At 40.2% G+C, this 26,891-nt stretch overlaps 2 protein-coding genes across 9 annotated transcripts in view; one reads left to right on the top strand and one right to left on the bottom strand.

Annotated features, from left to right (window-relative positions):
• Positions 1 to 17,399, bottom strand: part of LOC121651496 (protein bicaudal D homolog 2-like) — a 38,623-nt gene extending 21,224 nt beyond the window's left edge. For all 4 annotated transcript variants that reach the window (XM_042003738.1, XM_042003739.1, XM_042003740.1 and 1 more), the window contains exons 1-2: positions 16,883 to 17,399; positions 1,326 to 1,538 (exon numbers count right to left, since the gene is read on the bottom strand). In XM_042003738.1, coding sequence (XP_041859672.1) covers positions 1,326 to 1,538; positions 16,883 to 17,122 — 453 coding nt within the window. In that variant the 5' untranslated portion in view covers positions 17,123 to 17,399. The remainder of the gene's footprint in view (positions 1 to 1,325; positions 1,539 to 16,882) is intronic.
• Positions 17,400 to 19,541: 2,142 nt separating this feature from the next.
• ptpdc1b (protein tyrosine phosphatase domain containing 1b) lies at positions 19,542 to 26,756 on the top strand. 5 transcript variants are annotated; one of them, XM_042004177.1, is made up of 14 exons: positions 19,542 to 19,652; positions 20,746 to 20,901; positions 22,210 to 22,321; positions 22,821 to 23,063; positions 23,147 to 23,265; positions 23,562 to 23,643; positions 24,036 to 24,201; positions 24,315 to 24,395; positions 24,508 to 24,626; positions 24,702 to 24,839; positions 24,945 to 25,930; positions 26,061 to 26,243; positions 26,339 to 26,449; positions 26,544 to 26,756. In XM_042004177.1, the coding sequence occupies exons 6-14, from the start codon at positions 23,598 to 23,600 to the stop codon at positions 26,676 to 26,678; spliced, it is 1,965 nt and encodes a 654-aa protein (XP_041860111.1). In that variant the 5' UTR covers positions 19,542 to 19,652; positions 20,746 to 20,901; positions 22,210 to 22,321; positions 22,821 to 23,063; positions 23,147 to 23,265; positions 23,562 to 23,597; the 3' UTR covers positions 26,679 to 26,756. The 5 variants fall into 5 exon arrangements, with proteins under 5 accessions (XP_041860111.1, XP_041860112.1, XP_041860108.1 ...); XM_042004178.1 differs by lacking the exon at positions 19,542 to 19,652 and having other exon boundaries at positions 20,734 to 20,901; positions 22,210 to 22,266; XM_042004174.1 differs by lacking the exon at positions 19,542 to 19,652 and having other exon boundaries at positions 20,734 to 20,901.
• Positions 26,757 to 26,891: the final 135 nt, after the last annotated feature.

Raw genomic sequence — 26,891 nt, 5'->3', positions numbered from 1 at the left:
TCACACACCACTGCTCATACAGTATAACCACTGGCAAAGACACAAGCCACGCTGTCTCTTCTAATAAGGTCAATTAGCTGTGAATATATGTAAATAGCAGCCATGAAGAGGTCAGATATTGTCCAAAGTGGGGCACCAACAATGATGGTCTGATTTATATTTAGTAAGCTAGCTGTAATGTGTGTTCAGTTTACAGAAATGGTTTGGTTACGCCACGCCCAAACAGTAACAGGATTGTTTTAGGTGGAGTTTTTTTTTTTTGTATGATGAGGCATATCTTTAATGACACAGTTTAAGCAATGCATTGAGTATTAGTTGGACAAGTTTGCACCACTTTAACCCATAAGAGCATGACGTGACATATTTGTCACATACAGTTTCTGAGACATTTTGCTTCAATTTATGGTATAAACTTTGCTTAAAATCCTGTTGAACACAATCTGATACTTGTCTTCTGTCTCCTAACAGATACCCAGAAGCAGAAAACCACATTATAATATTTTTAAACTATCACATGGTAATAAATGGTAGATATCCCCCCCATAAAATGTTAATTTCTTTGTTACATTTTGTTAAAGGGCCAAATAAAAACCTCATTAAAAAAATTTGACTTTTCTTAACATTATTTCATGGGTTGGGCCTTTATGGGTTAAGTTGGTAGTTGATTAATTATTCATGTAAGATCTGATCTGGTCATCTTTTATAGATGACAATATTTCCCATACATATTTCCAACCACAGCTCTACCCTGGATCTCAACAGGCGTGGAGATCAACACATTGTGCTTGAAGGCAAGGTGTGTTTTTAGTCATTAAAGTGAAGTTCTTCTAGTCATAACATGGCAAAAAAATGAGTTTGCAACCACACCTTGGATAATAAAGATAATAAGTATCAGATATGTACTTTAGGTGCAGTATATAATTACAGCTCTACATGTATATGTTGGTCTGAGGGCTTTGGATCCCTCCTCGATAACTCTTTTGTGGAATGGAACTAATAAGAAGTGAAAAATGTACTAGTTTCCTCCTGACTAATCGGTAATGAATATCTGCTTGTTTTCTTCAGGATCAGATAAGAAGCATTAGATGATAACATCAATAAAAACACTTGTTCTCAATAGCTAGAAGCAAAAATGAACGCACATTTAACCTAATGTTTCAACTCAGAAGTGAGCTTATTTTCAAGGTACTGACGTAAGCAGCTAATAAATGCAACACAGAGTATCCTCGTGAGCAATTATAGTGCTGTAAGGGACTTTAACCAAAGGTAAGAAGCATAAAAAAAGAAAAGTGGTGTGACTTTGATTCTGCATTTGCTCGTCTTACCTCTTTCATCTCTTGGGAGATGGCATTAAGGCGTTCATTCTCAGACTGGGTGTTGGTGAGGATGTTTCGCGTCTGCCGGAGCTCGGTCTGCAGCTCCAGGACTCTCTGCTCATAGTACGCTTCTTTACAGGCTGACTCCTGGATTAGAGACTCTTCACGACTCTCCCCGTCTGCTGCAACCTTCCTGTGGTTGGAATAAGCTTGTCCAAAGGCCTAAACATACAGCAAAGAAAGACAAGACCTGCTGGTTAGCACTTATATTGTTCACCGATTCTTGGCTAAATTTAGACAGCAAACAGGAAACTTGTGCTGGGAGTATAATTATTGGATGAAATTTGATGTTTTTAACGATCAGAATCACAGCTGACAAACATTTTCGTGTGATTCAGCCATTTTAATGTGGCACTGATCTCTTCGTCTAAGGTTTAGCTGAGGACTGGGGATCAAAACCTCCCAAAACACTGCCATCGCTCTGTAGAGATTATCAGTTAGACTCCATCTGGGCTGCATCAGTGTCTTCTCCCATCCCCCATCCCTCCCTCCTTTAGCTGCAGGACGTTGGCCTCCACTGCACGTGCTCTGCAGTGACTCCACAGATGGAAAAACCAAACAGGAAAAGTAGAGCAAATGGACTAGTGTGTGAGTAATCGTGAGAGACCTGCTTTCCAGTGCTCTTAATACCTAAGAGCACAGTAAAGCAAGGGAAGACCCTGACATAAACTGATGAGGGGATGAACTTCATGAAGATTAAATAATCATATCAGGCTTGTAAATTCTGGTTTCTAGATTCTAGATTAAAAAGCAACGAGCAGAAATCTGAGCCTGAATTATGAAAGACTGTTTCATTATTACTAATGTAGCCTTAATTCCCACCCTAATGTGTTATTTGCCTGTAAGGCAGTAATAAAAAGAAAAAAAAAATGGACATCAGTGACAAACATTTGCTGCAGCAGAATCTAGGTTAGGCTACGCTTCCCCTTCCCGAAATAATCACCCTCCTAATTACAGATTTCATTTCCAATCCCGTAACCACAGGTGATCGAATGGAAATTCTGATTCTCATCTTGCCCCATAGACTGAGTGCAGGCAGTAATCTGAAATCACCTGAGGGACTGAATCCGACCTTGTTTGCAGCTGCAATTCACACATCATTCTCTCTGACCAGCTACCCCATTACACTGCACGTGACTGGCTGCTGCAGGATTTTCTCTCTTTGACTGAGTGTTGCATTAATCCCAGTAATTCCTTCGAAGAGAGGAAAATAAAAGCTATTGTATTTGTATCAAACTGACCTACTTGCAGAACTTGGAAGAATATGTGGATGTATAAAACCAGTTTATTGGGTTAAAGAACAGCATGACATAATGTCTTTTGCATGGTGGCTAGAAAATCTCTTACATTCCAGTAAAGATGATGATGCAAGCAGGAGGTTAGCATGGAAGGACAGATTAAATATGACAATAAGGCGCATATGCTTTTATCTATAAGCATCTCTGTTAGAGTTGCCACCATCTGCCAGCAAATTATAATCAACTCACCGGTCTATGTGCAGAATTTCTGCAGGTAAACCACAATCTAACACACTGAAATTGTGTTAAATTTAAACAATTTATTCTTTTAGTTTGATAGAATTTTTTATTGCTTTTTCACTTTTACAGATGATGACATCTACCATTTCCACCCAATTATATCAAATACAAACCAAGCCTACACACTACAGCGCTGACTTCATGTTTACTTTGTAAGTCAAATGACACATAATTAATTATATTATATTTTGATTAAACCACCCTTATGAAGTAGATTTATTTCAAGTAAAACATTGCAAAATGCTTTGGAGGATTCCTTCCTTCCCTGGGCTTTGGATTATTGTAATCTAAAAGAAAAGTTATAGTCGGGCATTCAAAGAACAAAATATTCTTGCTTTTGAGTCATCCAGCAAATTTATGTTAAAAAAAAATCACATTTTCTGGGCAAATTGCATTTTATGTACATGATATTGTGGGGTGCTCAGCTGGTAATACAACCAAGGCTAAAATGATTATTGAACAACAATCCAAATGTTCATCAATAAACAACAATGTTTGTTACTCTAGATAAGAATTCCAGTTAAATACTTCTTATTCCTCCCCCATCCGTCCTCTAACCTATAACCACACCAACAATCAGCAAGAGGTTATATCTGATTAAAAAGTCATTAAAAGAGACGGGATTAACCCAATCAGAAATCAGGGGAATCCCATCATTATCATCATGATGAGTTGGTTCGGAGGGGATGATCAATCCAATTTTAAGAGACCTGTCCTTCAAACAAACAGAGCCTCCAGCCAAAATCCACTGACCCATTGACTTTAATCTTAGCTCCCCAAGCATGGGTTTAGGCTACTATGTCGGGGTGGGGGGTTATATTGGGGACGCACGCGACCAAGCCTGTAATCTCACAGTGAGCGGCCTACTCAATTTATAATTCATCTGTAGCCAGCCATATGCTGCAGTTTTTTTTTAGTTTTTTTTTTACAGTAGACATGTGAGCATAGATTATTAATCTCCTGTAAAGCTAATCAAAGGCAGGACTTTAGTTATTACTTTGTTGTTTGGACTGAGATTTCTCACAGACAAAGTATGGTAGAAGTTACAAAGCTTCGAAGGGAGAAGTCAGTATTTTAAGTGCTGTTTTCCGAATCACAGAGCACAATATCGGACTTTTATGAAAGGTTAGACATCGTGTGGGCTGGATTTTTTATGCTAGGTTGCCGGTCAGACACCAAAGTTTATTATCACTTTGATCATAAAGCTTCAAGAGACTTAAGAGTTGATTAATGAATCCAGTCAACTGTGATCGTAGTTTCTTTTCTCCTGAAATATTTCTCACACTATAAAGGTTTGTCTAAATCAAACAAAATGAATATTGGATGGCTGCATCGATACAGACTGTTTAAATTAAGGCAAGAGTTTTTATTCTTGTAGTTTTAGTTATAGGTAACATGAAAACACTGGTTCATCTGGCGATGACTGATTTTGTACAATGGTAAATCTGCAAACAAAGGTTAGCAACAAACTAAATGTTCCTATGAAAGTAGGGTTTAACAATGGCTGCTTGTATGTATGAGTAAGACATGTTTGACCATAGCATGTTCATTTTATTGTCTCTTAATCTGACCAAGGACACAACCTTCAGAGTCAAAGTCTGCTGATTAGAAGGTGAAAACACAACACGACGCAAAGGTGAAATCACATCCCTCTGCTTTATGATCCCTGTTCAGGAATAGCATGCAAATGCTAAGCACAGACTTTTGAAAACTACAACTCCATGCTAATGTATAACACCTTACTTGGTACAGGGAGTTAAAACAGAAAAAATATCAGATCACTGAGTTCATTCCAGTTCTCTCAGCTCAAAAGCCTTTTGCTCACATTTTAACAATCCAGTGAGTCAAGAAAAAAAGGGAAGATGGCTTTTGAGTTTCTCACAGACAGCAAACAGATCAATACAGCTGGTCTCAGAGACGCTGCAGAGCTGAAGTACACATATAAAATTCTTTTTTCAGTCCCAGTATTGTAGGCAAAGAAGTCTTTTGTGGCATGTTGTGAGAATGCCAATAGGTTTTCTAAAGATCCTTTTACTGAATAGAAGAATAAAGACAATGATCACATTAGAGTTTATAAAACTTAGCTAAGTAAAGAGAAAACAGATGGCTGCTTCATTACTAAACCACACTAAAAGAAGCTGCATTGTCAATATGAGAAATAAATCCAATTATTTATTTTGTTGATTGAACAGTATTTTCAACTGGTTTGTCTACAATCTCACTAATCTTCCTCCATTCACCTTTCTGTGCCCCGTGCCCGTCTCACCACCATGGGGAGCAGAGCCTTCAGTCGCTCTGCTCCCCAGCTCTGGAACACACTCCCACCTGAACTCCGTAACATCGACTCACTTCCATCATTCAAATCACAACTTAAAACTCATCTGTTTAAACTGGCCTTCTCACCTTAATGTTTTTAACTGTCTGCTGCATGATGTTTGTTTTGATGTTTTGTCTTATGTTTTAACTGATTTTAATTGTCTTTTGTGAGGTGACCTTGGGTCTTGAAAGGCGCCTTGAAATAAAATTTATTATTATTATTATTATTAAAATATGGCATTAAAACAAACTAACTACATGATAGCTGATAGGCTATAACAACATATGCCTATAAACGGTGATGTATTGGCAAGCTTTGTAGACCAGAGTGTGGGCTGATGCTGAGCAGAGATTTTTAGTCTTCACAGCAGCATTTTTGGCCTATGAGAGCCTGTGTTAAATGCTCAACAATAATGCTGCGTCTTTTAGATGCATTCAGTTACTCATACACAGAAGACCAGAGCGCTGGGGATGACCCTGGATTCCAAAGCAGTGATTCAGCAACACTGAAGGTTGGTCAGTGCTGGACTTGTCACTGTTGGCGGTTGAGGAGGAAGAGAGGCGGAGCAAGAACGCAGCACAAACTATTTCACAGTGAATGGGCTGTTTTTCCTCGTGAATCCCAGCTCACGTGGAGTGGCAGTTTGCGATAACAAACAGCCACGCCCCCCTCCCCCTATCTTTCCTTTCTGCCTTTATTTCCACTCACAGGCCACTGTGCAGCCAGCAATTTTAAAAAGACAAATAGTTGATTCTATATTTAACTGCCCACTACCAACTGTTCAATACAAAACTCTTGAGGCATGATGTTAAAATGCATCCGGCAAGCCAGTGGCTTCCATTAGCATATATGTATGACTTAATGTTGGAGGGTGACCCACTACTCTGCACATTTCATTTGTGTGGGAGGTAAAAGCCCTCCATGTTATTTCTGTGCCAACAGGCTGTGTAAACCATGTCACATAGCAGTTGTATGACATGTTTAATTAACTCAGTTTACTGAGAACATAGTTGCTGATCTAAATCCCACTGACATTTCTTGTAATGAGTAACATAGTAGCTAATTATTTACTCCAGAACTTAGTCTGCAGAGGGGGTTGGGTTGAAATGAAAAGACACTTTTATCACTTTCACCCTTTAACAATTCCATGGGCGTTATTATAGGCTCTCCAGTGCATTCTTGCAGTATAGTGCTAAGCTCCCTCTTGCTGTACTGACAGCTCTTCACTACATCAGCAATTTCCAACTTAGAAAAAAAAAAAAAAAAAAAAAAAAAGAGAAAAGCTTTAAATTGATCTTAGTGCTTATAGACTGAAGAGAGTTAACTTTAAGAGTTATATTTATGCAAAGTGTTATATGTGCAAAAACAGGGTCAGAAAGAAGAAAATAAATATAAGAAGGTGAGAGAAATGCAAACCAGAGGCAGAGATGTTTCCTGGCACAGAGCCACATTGATTCACTGCACAGTAAAGAGCCGTTGGGCTATTATTTACACACGGGCATGAGCAAATTCACACACACACACAGCACACACACGTATATGCCATTTACAATCCTACCAGTGTGCCCTGCAGTCAGCCATACTGCAGCACCTGGTACTCCTTGCTGAGGCTTGTCATCCCATCTGAGAAAGGGGGAGGCGAGTGTTCAAGTCTAATAGAGGCTCCACCAGAGCTGCATGCACTTCATGTTATTAACCCAAACAGACAATGCAGTGGATGGGTGGTAATGGCAAGGCCTAACCACAAAATGTAAGTCAACAGAGATCAGGAAAAAACTTATTTTGCCTGAATTAGACTGGAGTAAAATTATAATTTCATCATGAGACTTGCAGTGTAGGAACTTTCTAAAAAAAACAAAGACACAAAACACAAAGCTGCACCAGACTGTGGACCTATTGTGTTGCATGCAGAGAAAGAGAGAACATCAGAAGGGATGGTGGTACTGGGAGAGGGTATATACATGTGATTAATGCACACACATGCTTGCACACAAACAGGCCCCTATGAGCGTTGCACTAATCAGACTCATGAGGCTCTTTACACGGCTGACTTAAGGACTCATCCTCAACCAGGAAAATTTCCAAATAGCATAATTGGGCTGCAGGAGTTCAATGACACAAAGCTGCTAACATGAAATCTCTCTGCTTAGAGAGGCCTGTAATGATTAAGCACTTGTGCTTTAAACAGATGTGGCTGGGGAATACTACATTTCATATTTTACTCTGACTTCAGAAGCCAGAAGTCAGCATCAGAGATTCTGTGTGAAGTCAGTCTTTGGTTGGATCAGACCCCATGTTCAAACATGATGCTGATTTTTATTCATCATCCATTTACAAGGACTGCATCTGTGAAAAAAATGTGTCCACTGTATAAAGGTGAAACATCTGCAAAGGGAGGACAACCCACGATTAGAAGACCAGGCCAAAGACTTCATGTTGTGGGTGTTCACAGAGTGTCTCCTGTTATTACAGGGTAAAAATAGTCATTATGCTCACAACAGCGAGTTGAAAAGTCTTTCTGAAGTTTTGTAGTTTTCTTAGCCTTCATATATATATATATATATATATGAGCAGAGATTTTTAGTCATATATATATATATATATATATATACATATATATATATATATATATATGAGTGAGTATATTAACAGCTAAGAAAATAGACTTGAGTCTGACATTTTCTTGAGGTTTGTCATGAGTTTAGTTCCAGTTTTTGTTTCTGCTTTCATTGCTTAGATAAAGAATAGTCTGTAATATCTTGTTTGACCAGAGAGGGAAAACCATAAGGTTATAAACTTCTCTTTTGTCTACATTTCTTAAGAGTCAATCATAAGGAAGCATCTGTTTATCCTGAACTGTTGGTCGGGTCTATTGTTCAGCTGACAAATCTGCTACAGTACAGAGGAAAAAGCCCCTCAGGTCTCAGGGGTAAGAGGCAATCCAATAAGCTCCTCCACACAGCACCACCAAATTGGCGTCTGGGCTGAAATCTGGGTTCTTTATCATTGTTCCTATCACTGCAGTGTGCTCTGACAGCACCAGCGCTCTGCATTCAAAACCTCCATCATTAGCGATGCAAAGACAGCCTTATCTCTGCCTGACTGTAGTCACTCTGCCGGTTCCCCTGTCTGCCTCACAATCTGCCTGGATGAGATCTCCTACGTCCACGCGCCCGCACCCCAGGGGAGGAGACGTTGTTATGGTTACTAGGCCAATTACACTGACAGAGTGAGGCGGTCAGTTCAGGCAAGGCAAAGGATGATACTGACACAGATGGCTGTTGCAGAGCTCAGCAAGTACAACCTGCTCTCCTTCCTCGTACTCTGGCAGCAGTTCTCACTGATGTCCTACTCCCCAATATGAGATTTGGATCCATGATTGGATCCAAGTTAATGCTGGTCTCAAGGTGCTTTAAAGTATTTTTTTACCCACCCACACACAGCAAACAGTCAGTAAACCATAATGATGCTTTTTTTCTGTGGCTCTTCAGACTATATCCCAAAAGACTCTCCTCCCCGGGGAAACCTTCACATATGATCTCCACAGCTGAACAGCTTTCAATTATTACAGACATAAATGACCAAAATAGGTAACAGCTGGGTCTGCAGGGGCCATGCACATGCATACAGACAGATATATGCTTACATTTGTGAACATAAACACAGACAAGGTCAGAGGGAAAGCTGAAACTTGATGTGCTTTGCCTACAATCTTCTATTTTTGAGATGTTTCTTATATTGTAACTTAAACCCAATGATTTATCACTTTAGATTCCATCATCTCCACCACAGTAAGTTATGCCTGAGCCTTGTCCATGTCTATCTTTTATCCCCAGAACCTAGAGGATAGTCTCTTGGGAAGAGGTTCTGCAATCCTCCTGGCCAGACACAGAATAATGACCTCCCTTACCCCCCTACATTAATTAAATAGCAGATGTGATTATGTGCACATTCCCAGTATCAGTGAGGCAAAATCTCCAGTCATGCAGTAGAGTCTTCCATATGGGACCAGGTCAGTTAGCTAATAATAGGTGGGGGGACTCAGTGAATGCAACATCACTTTGTACACAATGAATTATATTTGTGTAAAACACAATAAATTACATACAATTCAGTATGTTTATGGTGAACAAATTCTGGTTGTTTTTTTAATAACAGTGCATCCAAGCAAGAGAAAAACATGACACAATAACTAAATGTATTGTCTTTAAGTGAATGCTGAACATATTTTGTTGAGTAAAGACCAAAGAGCAGCTGGATTACACATCATTTCTTAGGCTATGATTATTATGATTATCCACAATATAGCTGGGTAGCCTTTTAAACTCATTAAGCCAGCTGATAGAGGAATGCCCATTTGTCTCCCTTCTAGAAAAAAAAAACAAAAACAAGCTGGTTCCCACAGGAAGTCCATGCACTGCCCAGTACCCCTCCCTCAAAACCTATTTCCCAGTCTCTGTCTCTGTTCCACATTTCTTAAGGACCCCTGAGAGTCTGGCAAACATCCAATTATGAACCACCTCCCTTTTATGTCTCCAACCCCGAACTTTAATGTCATTATTGCTGTACAGCCAGCCCCCTGCCCAACTTCTTCCCCTCCATTTACTCTTTTCCTACTCCCCTCTCTTCTGATCAGTCATGCCTGAGGCATTCAAAGTGTGGGCTCCATAAAACTTGGGTATGGTGAGCTGCGACATGGGGGACCCAGACCCACTAGCCTATTTACAACAGAGACCTGGGTAGAGGAGAGAAATGAGGGGGAAGGGAGAAAGGTGGCAGCTAGTGAGTATGATGTACTGACTGTAGACATGTTGCTGTTCTCTGGTTGCACAGTGGTGTTAAAGGAATAGGGGCCCCCAGGGTGAAAGGCGAGGACCCTTTGAAATTGGGTTTGCTAATGTTTGAATAGATGGTCTAATAAAAAAAGAGACATGCTTTTAGAATATGCCCTCTGGTTTAATTAATTTAAGTGAAATAGAAGGGACTACTCTACAAGTCAGCAAGTAACAACAGTATGAAGAGTGGACCATGCAGAAATTCAGAGGAACCAGAGACGGGTGTGTCAGAAAGTAATTATGTCATCAGACAACACCATCTGTTTACATCTTGATATCTTCACGTACTGCTTTAAAAGAGAGAGCTGCCTATAGGAACAAGCTGTAGAGAAAGAAAAAGCAAAGAAAACTCCTCTTCAGAGGGAGGGTGGAGAACGTCAAACCCTTCAGATGTCGGTCTATAACTAGGGGCGGGGCTGGGGCACACACCATCTGTCTACTTACAGCTACCCCAAATTTATTCCTTCTGGTCATATGCATGGAGCGTGCGGCACCATCTCAGTAAATCTATGCTTAAAAATATCCCTTAACCAGTACATTTGAATTTGTCAAAATCCAGATAACTGCCTTCTCATATGTGGACATGTTATTTCAAGAAATATTTAGGAGGACACCAATAATGACCCAAGTCTGGCCTCTTGCTGCGATAAGCTTATAGGCTTCTGATGAAATTCAATTTAAACTGTTTCCAGTGCAGAAATCTTTCTTTTATTGACCAAGCAAATTTGATTTTCTATTGCAAATAAAAAACCAAAACACAAGGCCAAATATATTCCTCTCATTAAAAAATTGCTTATTGAAGAGCTGATGTTGCTGATGAACCACATGTGATCACTTCCTCTCATTTGTTATAAGATATCTGACCATTTTTCATACGCTTCCAATCCGCTATAAAAAGACTTCTCACATGTAAACAGGAAGCAGAGCTGGGGTCAGGGGAAGTGAGCTTTGGCTTTGTTACAATAGGAGGAAGAAGAAAGATTTGATGGAGACTCAGCACAGTCCTTGTGATTAAGTTAAGATTTTGACAAGACTTACCATCAAACAAAGCTGTAAACAACCACAGGAGGCCTTCAGCGTGTTTTATATGAAACTGCCATTAAGACTCAGTTATGTTGTTTAGACTCTGTGGCTTGTGGGCAATCTGATACAAGGCAATGACTCTTTTTAAAAAATGATGTAGGTGAGGTTTACACCAGTCTAAAACTTAAGCTTTAGCCACATGCTCAGCTGAACCATCTTTTTATGTAAGACAGCACAGTAATCAAATGAGCAGCACTCTCCATGCCTTAAGCTAACAGGAACATGTGTTTTAGCAGTAGAATAGAGTATCCACCACAACACATTATGCAACATGACGTCTTGAGCTACCCAAAGCTTTAAAAAGTAAGGCGCTATCTTGTGTAACAAACTTACACAGGATAGAGATTAAATTTTTACTAAAACATTCAAGTAATACCAGTCTTGTTAATAGAAAAATACTAAATGACTAAATGTAGCAATTAAAATAATGAATTGATTTAGCTTGTGAAAGTATGAAATTTGATCCAAGTAACACAATGAAACTACACAAAGTTCACTGGGCATGTGTGAGTGCAGGGACAAGTAATTGTGTTTCTCAGCTCAGTCTCCTGCATTCACACTGCCCTCTTTGTTAACAGATTTGTAACCGTTTTATAGACGATTCAGAAGAAGGAGAACTGGACACTAACCTTTGCCTGAATGAACCTTGTTGTATTGTCTGAGGCACACAGTCATTAATATTACCTCATCCTCTGCTTTTAGCCTGGACTCCTGCCTGATCTGGTCCAAGTCTTTGGTAATTGGATTAGACTTGCAGAATCATGACCCTGCTGGGCTGCCATTATGCTTCCCTACATATACTTCTGACTTCTGTGAATGCTTGTGTAGCTGCTAAAAGAGTATTCCATAGAAGAAAGTTGGTTTTAATCAAAGCTGTAAGCTTTACTTGATACTAATCTGCCACTTACTGCACAACTATATGTGACAGTATATAAAATAAGACTTCACAGATCTGTGATTTTATTTCATTTTAACAAGAAAAAGCACACCATTCTTAAAATATGAAGCCCTTAACATCCCAAATTGTCCAAACAGTCTAATCAAGGACAAAAGCTTTTTAAATCATTCTATTCTATTCTTTTATTACAGTATAATACCATATGGTGGTTCTTCTGTCACATAAAAGGCAACATTTGTCTGTTTGACTGGATCTTGTGGATAAACCAGAGTCCAGACCGTCTGGAACCTTAAAAGATATGCTGAAAATATGTTTGTATAATCATAAAGTTTTTTGTCATTGCAATAATGTTATTGAGACTGAGATTCATTTAGGGAGTCTTCCAGGCCTGGCAGCACCGAGAACAGACTGCTAGGCTTGGCAGCCACTGCAGTAGGCTAATGGACCAGACGCAAGAGAACAGAGCACCTGACAGCCTCTGTGCAGCATTACCCCAAAAAACACATACCTGTCCAACGCTATGGAAGCTGCTAATAAGTGTGGCAGGACCTGGCAGACTCCCAGACTGCCGTAAGCCCTGCACACAGAGGCTGGGATTCATCCTCTTATGGCCTGAGGGTAGGGGATTTGGGACTTTATTTAGTGCCATTTAGAAAAGATTACCCCTTAACTGCAGCCTTGCCATTCGGCAAAATAAATCATGAATAAAAGGGCGGATCAGGATACCCCAAACAATACTGAATGGTTTAACATATGTTATGGTGCAGATAACCTAGCTGGACACAGTTCAAAAGTCTGGGAAAAAAGACTGGCTGGATAAGGTGTACAGAAAACTTTTAATAAGGCAGAAAGTAAGAGAAGCTGCGATTGTAATACAAGAATGGATGAAATAAAGAAAAAGAGATAGATTTTGAAAGTGAGAGACAAACAGCTGGTGATGAAACATGGCTCGGTGTCGCAATTCCATTAATAGCCATTGACTTTATTTATGAGTCCTCATATAAAAGAGCAGATGGGTTTTGTGTTCACCTCGTATTTTTTACTGACATCCAATCAGCATCTAACTCATATAACAACACAAAAAAGGTTCAGAGTCAGACTGGATAGCTTTGTTTTAGAACACTGGCATATATCCTTTAGTGGTTTGCCATTTTAAATGGGACAAAAGGAAAATCCTTTCAAAAGTAACCACAATGGAGCGCCTCTCTCAATTTTTCCTTTGTCAGGCGCTGTGTTTTGCAGCCATTTAACCTTCTCTACATCTGTGACACTCAAGACCAGTTAACCCCAGTGGGTTAAAACTTACAAATGGCCAGAACTCTGAAAAAGAGCCTAATTCTAATAACTGATTAAATTCCACAATGTATTACACAGCTGCCGGTTTACTGATGGGAGACCTGTGACAAGAGGAAAAGGGTTTATGTGTGACTGAAGGACTTCAGTGTTGCTTCTAGTAGTTAACCTAGGCAGCACAAGAAGGACCAAGGAATTCAAGGCCTTTATTTAAGTAGGAGTATTTGTCTCAAAAGAACAAGTATCAGAAAATGAATGAATGAAAAATAGAAGATAATAGGTCTGTTATCTTTAGAGAGAGGATAACGCCTTTGTGGCCACAGAGCTCATCTCATGACATTCACATAGACCTAGGAAAGGCAGGAGGACCACACGCCTCGCCCAGCGTAGCTACTGTAGCAAAATCTCTTTAGGTCACAGTGCCTTGTATATCATGCAGACCTGGACAGCTGGGGGGTGGGGGTGTGGCACATGATGTCATCTGTGAATAGGAACATCACCTTGCGCACTTGCTGCATTGTACTATGATGTCATAAGCTGCTTTACCTTATGACAGAAACTGTACTTTGCAATGTGTCTGACAGCTGGCTGCTAAGTCACATCAATTAGCAGGTCTCCAGGTAGCACAAGGCTAGTGGACCAGGCGACTCTATTTCAGTATTATGTAGCAGATAGATCCTCTATTGAGGTATTGCAGAGAAGTGGTGACCTATCACTACCACATGCAATCAACAGACTATTTCACTGAAGCTATATTTGAAAGAAGAATGATGGGGAATTATTATAGATTGGGGAACACGCCAGATGCCAACACCCCAAATGCAAACAAATAACTGGGGGGCTTTGCAGTGTTAAAGCAAGGGGAAAACACTGGCATCTGAAATGATACCTACATCAAGAATATTCAGTTTGGCTTTGCACTGCTACTTCCAGGTAATTGCCTTGTGTGTTCAAGCTAAATCTTCGCTAATCCCACAGAATTCACTCACAAACGTACTCAGACAGCAGCACCTGCTGAGGAAGCAGAACGGCTGTTCAAATAAATGCACTGAGTTGGGCTGTTACTAAGCAACAGCAATGGACAGAATTCCTCCATCTTCCTGCCTGATGAGCAGCGTAGGGGGTGTTGGGAGTATGTGAGTATAAGTGGCCTGTCCAAGTACAGGCAAAGAAGTGAGAACTGGCTATATGACAACAGTTTGCTCGTCAACATCGTGTAGATTTCAGATCATTTATATTCAGTGGGAGAGCCCATAGGTGTGCACTAAAATCCTTCTAGCATTGTGTTTGTGCATACCAGCAAGCAAGAGATGTGGTTTAGGCTCACTGGATGGGATTCCATGTTTAGCAACTCTGTAAATCTCCCAGACAATCTATTCAAGTCTGCCTGAGAGCAGGAATATCCAAACATTACTGCCATTAGTGTAAACAGTGTCTGTGTACCCATGTCAATGTGACATTTACACCTGCAGATTTAACCATCTTGCGTGTTTTTGTCACAGCTGCTGATGAACCAGTTGGCCAATCTGACCAACACACATATGAACAAACATCATTAAGGTTGATTTCTTTGGCATCTGGTCTTCAGAGTTTATAATATCTTGAATTCTAAGTTGTGTGTGAAAACTGAATATAAATAGAAGCTTTTCATTTTAGCCCAGTTTGTCATAGTAGCTCATTTTTGTTGCTCTCAACTGCTTAACAGTCTGCAAACAATAAAGAAGACATGAGGAGAGATGCTACAATGTGTTTGTATTTCTGTTATGATAACATCTCTTCTGCCCTTCATGCAGAGGCTAGCTTCAGGGTTGGGTAGGGGGATGAGAAAGCATAGCTGTGGTCTTTTGATTGTCTGAACTGCAACCAACATACTGTAACCCTACCCTGTAGCAAAGGAATAAAACAAAAACCTCTGCCACAGCTTTCAGTAAACAGTTGGGTTTATTACACACATGGATGGATGGTTGGGCTTTATGTAAGACGCACAGACAGACTGTTGGATTCTTTCATTAACAACATTCGACTGGTATATGTTGAAAAAATAAATCAAATTCTTCAATAATCCCTTTACTTCTTTTAATTAGATTCTTATTTACTGCCATGGTTACTTTTCTTAGACCATCACCAGCTCCGTTCTTCTTTTCAGAGCTTTTTGCTGTCATTCCTCTGTGACAGAGCTGGATCATCATGCCAAGAATATGCATGGGAAAAACATCAAGCAGCAGTTGCTGAGACAGCCAAAAGACCTCTCCCCTCTCATTTAACAACCTCTGGGGAGAGTACCACAGGAAGACAGAGACAAGAGGGAGAAGCAGGGAGCTGGAAAACATTGCTATGTCTTTCAAAAACCCAAAGAGGCGATGAGTTTCTGGCAAGAAACAAATGGGGGATGTGATGAAGTAAGCTTTCTCACCAGCTATTGGCTGTTTTGCCTTGTAAGAGGCCACAGGAGGATGTTATACATCAAAGGAGGATGTGAGCAACTATGAATAAGTCTGTGTGTCAAAGCTGGAATCTGCTTTTTTGTCCCCCATGACTACATGTGGGCACAAAAAGAATCAGAGGAGAACAGCAGCTGATGGGCCTATCTTTCTAACTCTCCTCAAAAGTCTTACTTCTATCCATATAAATCCCAGCAGAGCAACAAGCTGCTTCTCTAGTAAAGAAAATTGGAAACAGCGTGGTACGAAAGTGGGAGATAAGTTGGACCATTGTTCAGAAAGACAGGCACATCTTTTATCTGACTCTGGAAGCCCGCTTTAACCATCATGCTCAACATTCTTTCCATTCCCAAAGTGTTGTTACTGGTCTGGCCTCTTCTCCAACTTGTTTAATTTAAGCGGGAAGGTTCAAAATTCAAACAAACTCCCTCCCTTTCTAACTGAAGGAGAAATTCTTGTTTCAGGACCTGTCTCAGCACAGAATGCATTTTGACAGGGTATAAAACTGACATCTAAAACATCAAACTAACATCCACAACATGTGCTGATAATGACCACAACACACAGATGGAATTTTTCAATGTTTAAAAAACATAAAATGAGCCCATATACATGTTTAACACTGCTTTTTAAGTCCACGTCAAAGAAATCAAAACAGTAAAGTTCAGATTAGAGCCTGTAGTCATGATTATGGATGTATAGTTGGCAATCAACTTTACTGATTAAAGATAAACATGTGGAAAGACCAAGATTAGCTGTCAGCCAGACAATGGTCTTCAAGAAAACGCCTTAGAGGTGCATAAATAAATAAAAGTGGCAGTGCAGTGGGGACAACCTGAGTTTAGAGGGGGTGGGGGATGATGAGCAGCCCACACAGGAAGCATCCCCTCCTCAGTCTACAGTTTTGACCTTGTAGCAAAACAGGCAGATAATTGTTTATCTACAATTAATTAAACTATCAAATTATATAATCAATGCTCCACATAATTTATTACAACAACTAGTTTATAAATGACTATAGATGCATGGTTTGCGGGCCACTGAATCCGACGGGATGTAGTAATATAGTAGTAATAATGTGTGATTTCTTAAACAACCTACCTCTTTCAGTTGATCAAGTTCCTGTCTGATGGCCTCGTACTCGACCTCCAGGTCATCATACTGCTGTTTGAGCTGCTGCTTCTCCTCCAACACCGCCAGCCCATACTCCGCTGCCTGGATCTTCTCGTTGGTCGTCTCACTCAGCTCCCGGGAGAGACGCTCGATCTCTGCCCGCAACCACTCCGGTCCGGCCTCCAGCAACAGCATAGCATCAAGATAGCCTTGCTCGTCCACGGACATGATCGGTATCGATGAAGATCAACCAACGTGCGCTAGTTGATCTGCGACGAGAAGATGTTGGGGCGTCTTCAAGCGGTGTAACCTTGAAGAAGAAGCGATTGCTCAAATTCGTCTATATTTAAATTGCATGATGATTACGTCTGCGTTTCTCGTGGTCGGTCTTGTTTCTTTGGTCATGTAGGTGACTGTTTAATTATCTTCCTGAGCGGACTTCGCCGTTATCTCTTAAAAATGCTCCATCGTTGTGCCCCTGCGTTTTCTTCCCCTCTCTCCCCGGCTTGTCGGAGCGATTGAGCCGGAGTCGGAGTACATTCCGCAAAGGCAAGAAAAAGGATTAGCTGTTTCCGGTTGCTACCTTTAAAATAATATATCCAGTTTTCTAAAATAGCCTTCAGACCACGCTTAAATCACATTTTAATTACTCAGTTATGGAAATTAAAAGACACTATAGATTTAAGAAAGTATTTGTAGAATGAAAATTCAGAGAATTTCGCAAAATATAATAAATTGGCTGTTTTATTTTGAAAGCAAAGCAGCTTCTTTCCCGGTAGTTCAACCGGCTTATTTGAGACCGCTCAATGGTCCGTTTGCTAAAATGAGACGCCCACGCAATCAGCTGGGAAGGCGTCTGGCCTTTCGCAAGGCCCACAGGGAAATGTAGTCTTAACTGTGGCTCAAGCCGGGGACTGCAGCCAATCAGCGTTAGTAAGTGAACTCATTTCCCATGAAGCTTTGAGACTTGCTTATGTGGAGCACGGAAATCTTTCTACCAAACGGCTTGTTGTCATAGAAATAGAACGAACAGACAGACTCTCTTACAGTTCAATGTGTAAATCTGCCGCCATCTGTCGGTAAAGTCTATCATTTAATCTTTCTGTAGGTAAGGTTATGTAGCAATCACACTTTTAAAATCTAGACAACTTTTGTGACAATTATTATAATTATTGTATCATTTCCGTGTAAACGTTAAAAAAGTAATATTTAGTCATATCATACTGCGGTATCAATCACACAGGTAGTGTCCCCATGTGAGGAAAAGTGTCTCTAATCAAACTATATTAGCTTCATTATTTAGCATTCATGTATATAATCACTTCACTCCCAGAGGCTGATCCATTGGTATCACTTTATTTATAAAACCTTAATTGGCAAAACCCCTGCTTACCTCTTTGCTCATTATAGCCAAAGTCAAAGCTATTGTCAATTCAGCTATTGTCATTGTATGACAGTGCATACAACGAAATTGGAAGCACTGCTCCAATGGTGCATTTACAAAAACAATTAAAAAAAACAAAACAAAAAACAAAACAAAACAAAACAAAACAAAAAAAAAAAACAGTGATCTCAAGTTATGCTCCACTAACCACATTAACGTACTAATTAACTTACTTACTCCTAAAAGCTCGCACAGCCTTTGGGCGTTTCGGATTACAATTTGCGGCTTCTAAGGTGTCGTGTCAAGGCAGTTAACCCAGACAGAAATTGTTTCCCCTTGTAGCGGGAGCGAACTCTTACAGTAGCGCATAATCGTCTATACTGTGTTGGATTTCAGCACGTAAACATAAAAACAACAGCACACAAGCTGCTGAAATTATTGTTAGAGTATTGTTGTTGTGTCAGCAAGGTTTTGCTAAGGTTTCTAGCAGCGTTTAGCGCTATACTTGCTCTGCTTTTTCCGTAGGTAGGCTATTACTGTATGTTTATATTATCCGAGATCGGGTATCGGGGTGGGTCGCTATTTATTTCAAATAATTCATGCCCCCCTCTGAACATTAGACCAGTCACGCTATAGCCTGAATAATTTACTTCCAAAAATCAGTTTTCATAATTATTTAACAATATTATGTCCAATGACTCACCAATAGGTCCAATGACTCACTGTAAGAAGTTAAGAAACAAGCTACTATTTAGAAAAGCTGAAATGATTGTTACACTTCCTGTGACACAGTGACTGTTGTGAAATATACAGGAATGCAGAACTATTTTTGACTCCAATATCTTATACCAAACTCAACTTCCTTAAGAAAAAATAATACTTAGTAACAGAAAGCCTTTGCATTTATAGTATTTTTAAGGTATCAGTGTGTTCTACCATCAAACTGTGCATACATATGGCATGTCCTCTTTCTTTCAAGCTCAGTCTGTGTTCTAACACAAAGAGTTATACACAGACCTGATCATATTTTCATGCTTTAAAAAATAAGAAGTTTACATTTTCTTCACTAAAGATGGAGGCAGTCTTTTCAGTCTGCCAGAATCAGTCTTTTGCAGTTTCAGATGTCCTGAAGAAAGGAACATTACCAGAAAGTATGCACACTTTAACAAGTGTAACTTAAAAAAGGTAAGACCTTCAGAAATGTGGTAGTTATAGACTTGTTTTGTTGATCAATGTAGTTGCTAAAATCTTGGTCAAAATTTTGCCTACAAGAGTAGCAGTATCTGCTCAGCCTAATTAATTCAGACCATGGGCTTTATTAGAGGAAGGTCTTCTGCAGATAACATTTGCAGGCTCTTACATCTGATGTGGCAGGTAAGACATTAGCAACCCTTGGCAGTTGCCATTAGAAGAAAACATCAAGGGGGATTAAAGGGAACAGAACAGAACTTAAATTGCTGATTAGTGCTGATGATCTCTCACCGAGTTCAAACCCTACAATGGTTGTACCCCATTTATTATAATTGATTAATTTTTTCTCTGCAGGTTATAAAATAAACTGGGATAAATCTGAGGCAATGCCTTTATCAGGTCTCTGCCTGCCAAGTAGTAGGCAGTTTAAATGGCTTCCCTCAGGTCTAGCATAATTATCCCAGGACTGAAAAATATTATGCCTGAGAAGCTCCTCCGTCTCATACAGAAAACTGAGATCAGTTTACAAAACTGGACTAAATTAAGATTATCTCTACTGGGTCAAATAAATATTTTAAAAATGATAACAACCTCACAAATAAATGATGTGTCATTTCTTCTACCGAAAGCAGTGGACTCCTTTTAATGGGCATATAAAAGACCCCTTTTCAATAAAACCAAATTACATACTGCCAATGAGGATGGTGTTGGTCTGCCTAAAGTGGGTCAGTACCATTATGTTTTCTTTCCCTTTATTTTAAAATAGAGACAGAAGATAAGACGTGACAATGAGTTTTTAAGGAGTGATAACTTTTTCCCAGTGAAACCTTTATATCACAAACAACAATTTTGTATTGGGAAATTAAGGGGGGGATGTGATTTACAATAAATAATTGATAATATACTGCTATGAACTTTATATTTGCATTAATCTTCACAAAGATCTTGTATTGATTGGGAAACTGGATGACTGGCAGGCATGAACAACTCCAGTCCTCAAGGGTCAGTGTTTTGCAGATTTTAGATGTGGCTCTACTGCTGGACACCAGATTCAAATAAAATAATTCTCAAACAGCTTGTTGTCTTGTTCTGCACAAAACTGTTTATTTAATTTACTGTGGTATTTCTAAGCTGCAGGGGGAAACTATTTGGCTGGTGTGAGGTCCTGGTGCTGATGAAGCAGTACCTTTCGGCAGATGGGACGGACTGATAAAGTTTGTTTCCAGGATGAAAGGAATTGGCTGCAATCCTGGCTGCATGTCTCTGTGTCCTGGAGGTGTACAGTTCCTAAAGAGTTGGGTGGTTACAGCCAATCATCTTAGCAAAGTGGATGACATGCTGCAGCTTGGCCTTGTTCCTGGCCAAAGCTGCAGCAAACCAGACTGTTATTGAGGATGTGAGGATGGAAGGCCTAATGATTTAAACATAACATGTGTGTTTTAAAGGATATTTTATCAGCTAGTTAAACGTAATATTACACTAACAGGAACACTACTAACAGGGATACTTTACATCTCGTTAAATTCTACTCAAACAATATTTTGAACATAATGTATAATGTTATGTTTCCTAGTTTGGTATTAAAACTTTTATTTAAGGTGAAGAATTACATTTTACATATATCAAACATATATCATATATATATATATATATATCATATTAGATATATCGCAGTGTGGATAGCAATGCAGAACTAGCAATGCCCCTGGAGGTGGGGCACGGAGGCGAGCACTTGGTGGTCGGGTCTTTGCCCATGGGGCTCGGTCGGGCTGAGCCCGAAAGGGTGACATGAGCCCCCCTCCTGTGGGCTCACCACCTGCAGGAGGGGCCATAGGGGTCGGGTGCAGTGTGAGCTGGGCGGCTGCCAGAGGCTGGGACCCTGGCGTTGTGATCCTTGGCTGCAGAAGTTAGCTCTAGTCGTGGAACAGTGGATCAGCTCTACACTCTCTTCAGGGTCTTGGAGGGGGCGTGGGAGTTCGCTGAACCAGTCTACATGTGCTTTGTAGACTTGGAGAAGGCGTTCAACTGTGTCCCCCGGGGACTCCTGTGAGGGGTACTCTGGGAGTATGGAGTGGCCGGGAGGGGCTCAGAGTAGAGTCACTGCTCCTCCACATCCAGAGGAGCCAGATGAGGTGGCTCGGGCATCTGGTCAGGATGCCTCCTGGACGCCTCCCTGGTGAGGTGTTCCGGGCACGTCCCACCGGAAAGAGGCCCTGGGGAAGACCCAGGATACGCTGGACGCCTCGGGATCCCTCCGGATGAACTGGTGAATGTGACCGGGGAGAGGGAAGTCTGGGTTTCTCTGCTTAGGCAGCTGCCCCCGCAACCCAACTCCAGATAAGCGGCAGAAAATGGATGGAAACAATGGATGAATGGATGGATGGATGGAATTTGCTATACAAATAAATATGCCTTTGTCTTTTCCTTAAGTATTGTTCAAATTTTGTAATCTGCATAATTAATTATATTTTTCATTATAAGCTCAAATGAGACAGACTGTGGTGTGTGATTTCAGTGACAGTATTAAAACCTGGTAATTTACTGAACAACTATCAGTAAAAAGATGGCAAAATAGTCTTTAAAACATCAAACTTAAAATAATGACCAATAAACAATAATCTACACCAGATTTAAAGGCCTAAAGAAGACACTATATGCATGTTTAAACCAACATGAAATTTAGACCTCAAGTGCAGATATGAGTAAATCTAATAAATTATTCTGTCAAATTTTACTGCAGCATTTTAGCTTTGCATCCGGATTACTGGCTCAGAGTTATCTTCCAATGCGCTACAAGGTAAACTCATCTCTTCTCATTCACCTAAGGCTAACTAGCTTCAGTTAGTTTCCAGGTAAGCCAATAAGATATCCTCCATTGCCTATGTCACTAAGGCTACACGATTTGTAGAAGTACGTCAGGACTGCTTAAGTCAGAAATCTTCCAAATTCTCCCCTGGAAAGAAGTCCTAGATTTATTTCCAACAAAATACATTTATAAATAATTATTCAAGTAACTTGTCTATAAATTGTGAATGTCATCTGTGGGTCAGGTCAGGTGATAAATTATAAAAATAAGTGTTGACAAACACATTTAGTAGAAGACCAGAAGGCAAGTTTAACGCAGCTTTAAAATGAGATTTTGTTGAGGAGTGGGTACTCTATTTTATACCTGTGCATAATAAGATTAGTAGTCTAATCTGGGAGAAGTTAAGAATAGCCTTGTAGTCCCCCCCAGAGCTGAAGCATAAGAGAAAGAACCTGTTCATAGAGCTCATTACAAAGGACTCAATCTATGCTATTTTTCAACATACCGCTGCTTGTCTGTTTGATACCCTTTTTTTTTTGTCATAGATGAGCTCTTAGGAAGGAGTGTATGGGATCCATCTGAGACTTGAGTTGCCCAACCTTAATTCACAGAGATAATCTGACATGGTTCAAACCAGTAAGTTTACAAGATTGACTTCTCACAGAGCTAGAGAGAGAGAGCGGCCAAGTCAGAGCTGGAGCCTGGTGTCAGAAACGCTGCCAACTGAAACTGTGATTCTTTTACACTCTGAGATAATGACCACAAGCATCTCATCTCAACCACTAAAGGTAAACCCTTCCCTTTGCTTTAGCTAATTTTATTTAATTTTTTAGTATTTATAGTCAAACTGAATGTATTTCTCTCCCTTTAGCTAAGTCGACCTTGATTGTTTGGCATGCAACCCTTTTGATGAGTGATGGTTTGTTTTGTACCGTGATGAGACACTGAAGTAAAACTATCAAGAATAACAGCTTGTCAATCCTTTCAAAGGTATTGTGCTTGCTTCATGTTTGACCTAGTGTGATTTATGATGCTAATCTTTGGCTGTGGCTCTTAACTGTTTCCTAGTAGCATGTCTTGTCATGAATAAAAACATTTTGATTACTCAGCCTCACACTAATACTGTTAAAAGAAAAAAAGGAATACAATGTTTATTTATTTATTAATAAGGCACTGCACCCACAATCTAGTACTCTATTTCAGACCTAAGGTTAAGTTACATCAAATTACATTACAAGATGACAAAAGGTAATAAACTAGTTTTTTTGTTTTTTGTTTGTGACCAGACTCTACTATGACTGTCAGCCTGAGTGAATATTCATATGGCATTAAATGTGAAAACAGGAGGTGGATTGCTGATGGAATACAGTAAGTAAGGATGATAAAAACCTCTTAATAAAATGTCCCTTTTAGTGACGTAAGTCTAACTTGTAGAACATTCCCAACTGTGTTTTTCTAAGTTGATATGCATTTCAAACATCTAAGAGGAGCCGCTATTTTTACTGTAATGCCCTTATGACAGACTTGCAGTGCCAAGCAAGGATTAGACACTTCTTAACTATTTAGGCATTACAGTACAGCCTAGATATGACTGAGACTCTACAGATACAGATAACAGTAGTATATCAGAAAATTCTATCCTGAAATATCAGATCTAAAACCCTTAAGAACAAATTAAGTGCAATGTTATAACTTTAAGGCATTTTAATAGTTTAATACCATACTTTTACTCTGTTATTGTCCCTTTGTATTAACTACAGTAAAAGCTCCCAGAGCAAAATACACAATTGTAGGAGAAGCTATACGCTACGTCATCCCAGGACATATGCAATGCTCAATTGGCTGTGGAGGGCAAGCCTGCAAGTATGACAACCCAAGTTACTGGAGCGAAGACCAACAGGCCATAAAAGGCCTCTACTCATCCTGGTACTTGTTATAGCTTAGTCATGTTTCCAAATGAACTCCATAAGTTTGACTAACAAAAGGTGTTGAGATTTTAAATGTGATACAAACACGTCTCAATTTTTCTGTTATTTTAGGATTACTGACCATCTTCTTGCCATGTCCAGACCTTCAACAGAAGTCATTGAAAAGTATAATATTATTGATCAATTTAAAAGGTATTCACATCTTTGTTTTCAATGTCAACAATTTTCAGAGTTTTTCCAAGAAAGCACAAATGAAATGAGAATAATTAACTTTTTTGTGCTCTATTTGTGTGCTTGCATGAAGGAATGACATTAAAACAGTGATCAACCTACAGATACCTGGAGAGCATGCAAGCTGTGGAAAACCTCTGGAGCCAGAGAGTGGGTTTTCATACCGCCCAGAGGTCTTCATGGAAAACAACAGTACGTACTTAAGCAGGTGTTTATAATAAATATGTGTTGTTGTGTAAGGTTAACCAAAACATGTTATGGTTGCAGTTTATTTCTACAACTTTGGCTGGAATGACTATGGCGTGGCCAGCCTCACCATCATGTTAGACATGATAAAAGTGATGGCATTTGCTCTGCAGGAGGGAAAGATAGCGGTCCACTGTCATGCTGGTCTTGGCAGAACAGGTAGATCTGTAAAATTACTGTCATATTGAGGAAAGTCAGATCTTTCATCTGCACACCATCAAATCTTATCTGAGATTTAATTATTTCTCCTCTCTAACCCTCCAGGTGTGCTTATAGCATCTTTCTTGGCCTATGCTACCAGAATGACTGCTAACCAGGCTATTTTATATGTACGTGCCAAACGGCCCAATTCTATCCAGACCCGAGGTCAGCTGCGTTGTGTCAGAGAATTTGTTCAGTTCCTCACCCCTTTAAGGAGTGTGTTTTCCTGTGCCGAGCCTCGATCTAACCCAGTTACCCTGTCCCAGTACCTGAACCGTCAGAGACACATACTGCATGGCATTGAGAGGAAGGGGCTGAGGCACCTACCAAAGATTGTTCAGCTCGTATGTAGGCTGCTGTTGGACATTGCAGAGAATCGTCAGGTGATTGAAGAAGATATTCTGGAGGCCCCAGATATTAGTGACATTGAAATGACTCTCAGTATCATTGAGCAGATGGGCCCTGAACTGTTTACAAAAACCCCTCGTTTACCTGGTTCACCCACCTTACCCAGACATTTCAATGAGCCAGCCATCTTCTACCATCGCAAAAGTCTGAGCTACAGTGAGTCTGACTTGAGGCGCCTGGGCTCACAGCTAAATCTCCTCACACAACCTCTGACCTCCATTTCTAAATCGGAGACTGCCCTCCCTGCATCGTCCAGTCAGAACTGCAACACATCTGATATGTCTCACAGCTCAACAGGCTCACTCTGGCAAGTCAAGAATGAGGAGGGCCAAAAAGACGGAACAATTGTGTTTAAGAAACTGAAAAGAAAAACAATCCAACGTAGTGAGTCAGTGGGAAACACTCAACTCACCAAAAAGGGAAGCATGTTGTCCAGGTGGAAGGCTGAGCAGAGGGAGGAACTAGCAATGAATGGGAAGATGTCTAAAGCTAAGGAAGATGAACATTCAGAAGTTCCCTGTATCACCCTGCAGTCAGAGCTCTCTCCAGAAGCCAGGCGGTTGCTGGTGGCACAGGCACTGGCGGTGGACCTATTACTTGATGGGCAAGAAGAACACAAGAGCAAAATGCTGTCCTGGCAGGTAACCCACAGTAGTGTTGCGTGGTATTCATAGAAAAAGACTGAAGAGTTACAGTGTTTTTATTCTTCACTGTAAAATATCAGCCAGGTCTTGAAGTCAGTGTCTAACTCAGATGTCAAAATGTGTACAGGCAGAGCTGAATCAAGGTGGTGCATGGGAGAGGCTGTGCATGGAGCGAGATCCCTTCATCCTGGCTGGACTGATGTGGTCATGGCTGGAGCAGCTCAAAGAGCCCATCATCTCCATCCATGATGCCAAAGCCTTAAACCCTCACAATATTGACGCTCAAACTGTTCTCAATACGCTCGACCAGGTTAGGTGTTACCCTGTCTTGGCTTGAACCTAACAACAAAACCACAATCTATCGTTGAAATGTTAGGTTTAACCCTCATTGTGACCTCCTCTCAGGCCCCTAAGGAAACATTAACTTGCATACTGGATTGCATGGCTCATATGCTGATCCTATCAGAGGAGGTTGAGGATACATTTCTGCGTCGGACTATCAAGGCTTTTACCTGGGTAAGAAAACTACTTAGGATTCATTTAAAATAAATAAAATATATCAGAATTGGTTTATTCAAGAAACTTGTGAATCTTGTTTGCATTTTAACAGATGGACATTAATTCAGAGGATGGGAGCAAAGTGTACGGGTCAATGACCACAATCCTGAAGTGTGTGCTTGAGGACATGAGGTTGATGGCCATTGCAGCTGAAGAGGCACCTATGTCTCCCATGTCTTTCACATGACTACAGCACGTCTTGTATACGGGGTGCACTGCAAGTGGGACAAATTAAGAAAAACAATGCATCTGTGCCTTGTGTCAAAATGATTTCATTTGTAAAAAGCCACATTTATTAGCACAAGCTAAATAGAAATGTATAAAGTTGATTGTAATGAATGAATAACTAACTTGCCTCAGTATTATTTTACCTCAGTAGAGAGCAGAGGTAACTTATTAA

This window comes from Melanotaenia boesemani, chromosome 13 (genome assembly GCF_017639745.1).
Source record: "Melanotaenia boesemani isolate fMelBoe1 chromosome 13, fMelBoe1.pri, whole genome shotgun sequence".
NCBI classification, from domain to species: Eukaryota; Metazoa; Chordata; class Actinopteri; order Atheriniformes; family Melanotaeniidae; genus Melanotaenia; species Melanotaenia boesemani.
Note: the sequence above shows the minus strand (reverse complement) of the source record. Positions and strands in the feature narration are given on the sequence as shown.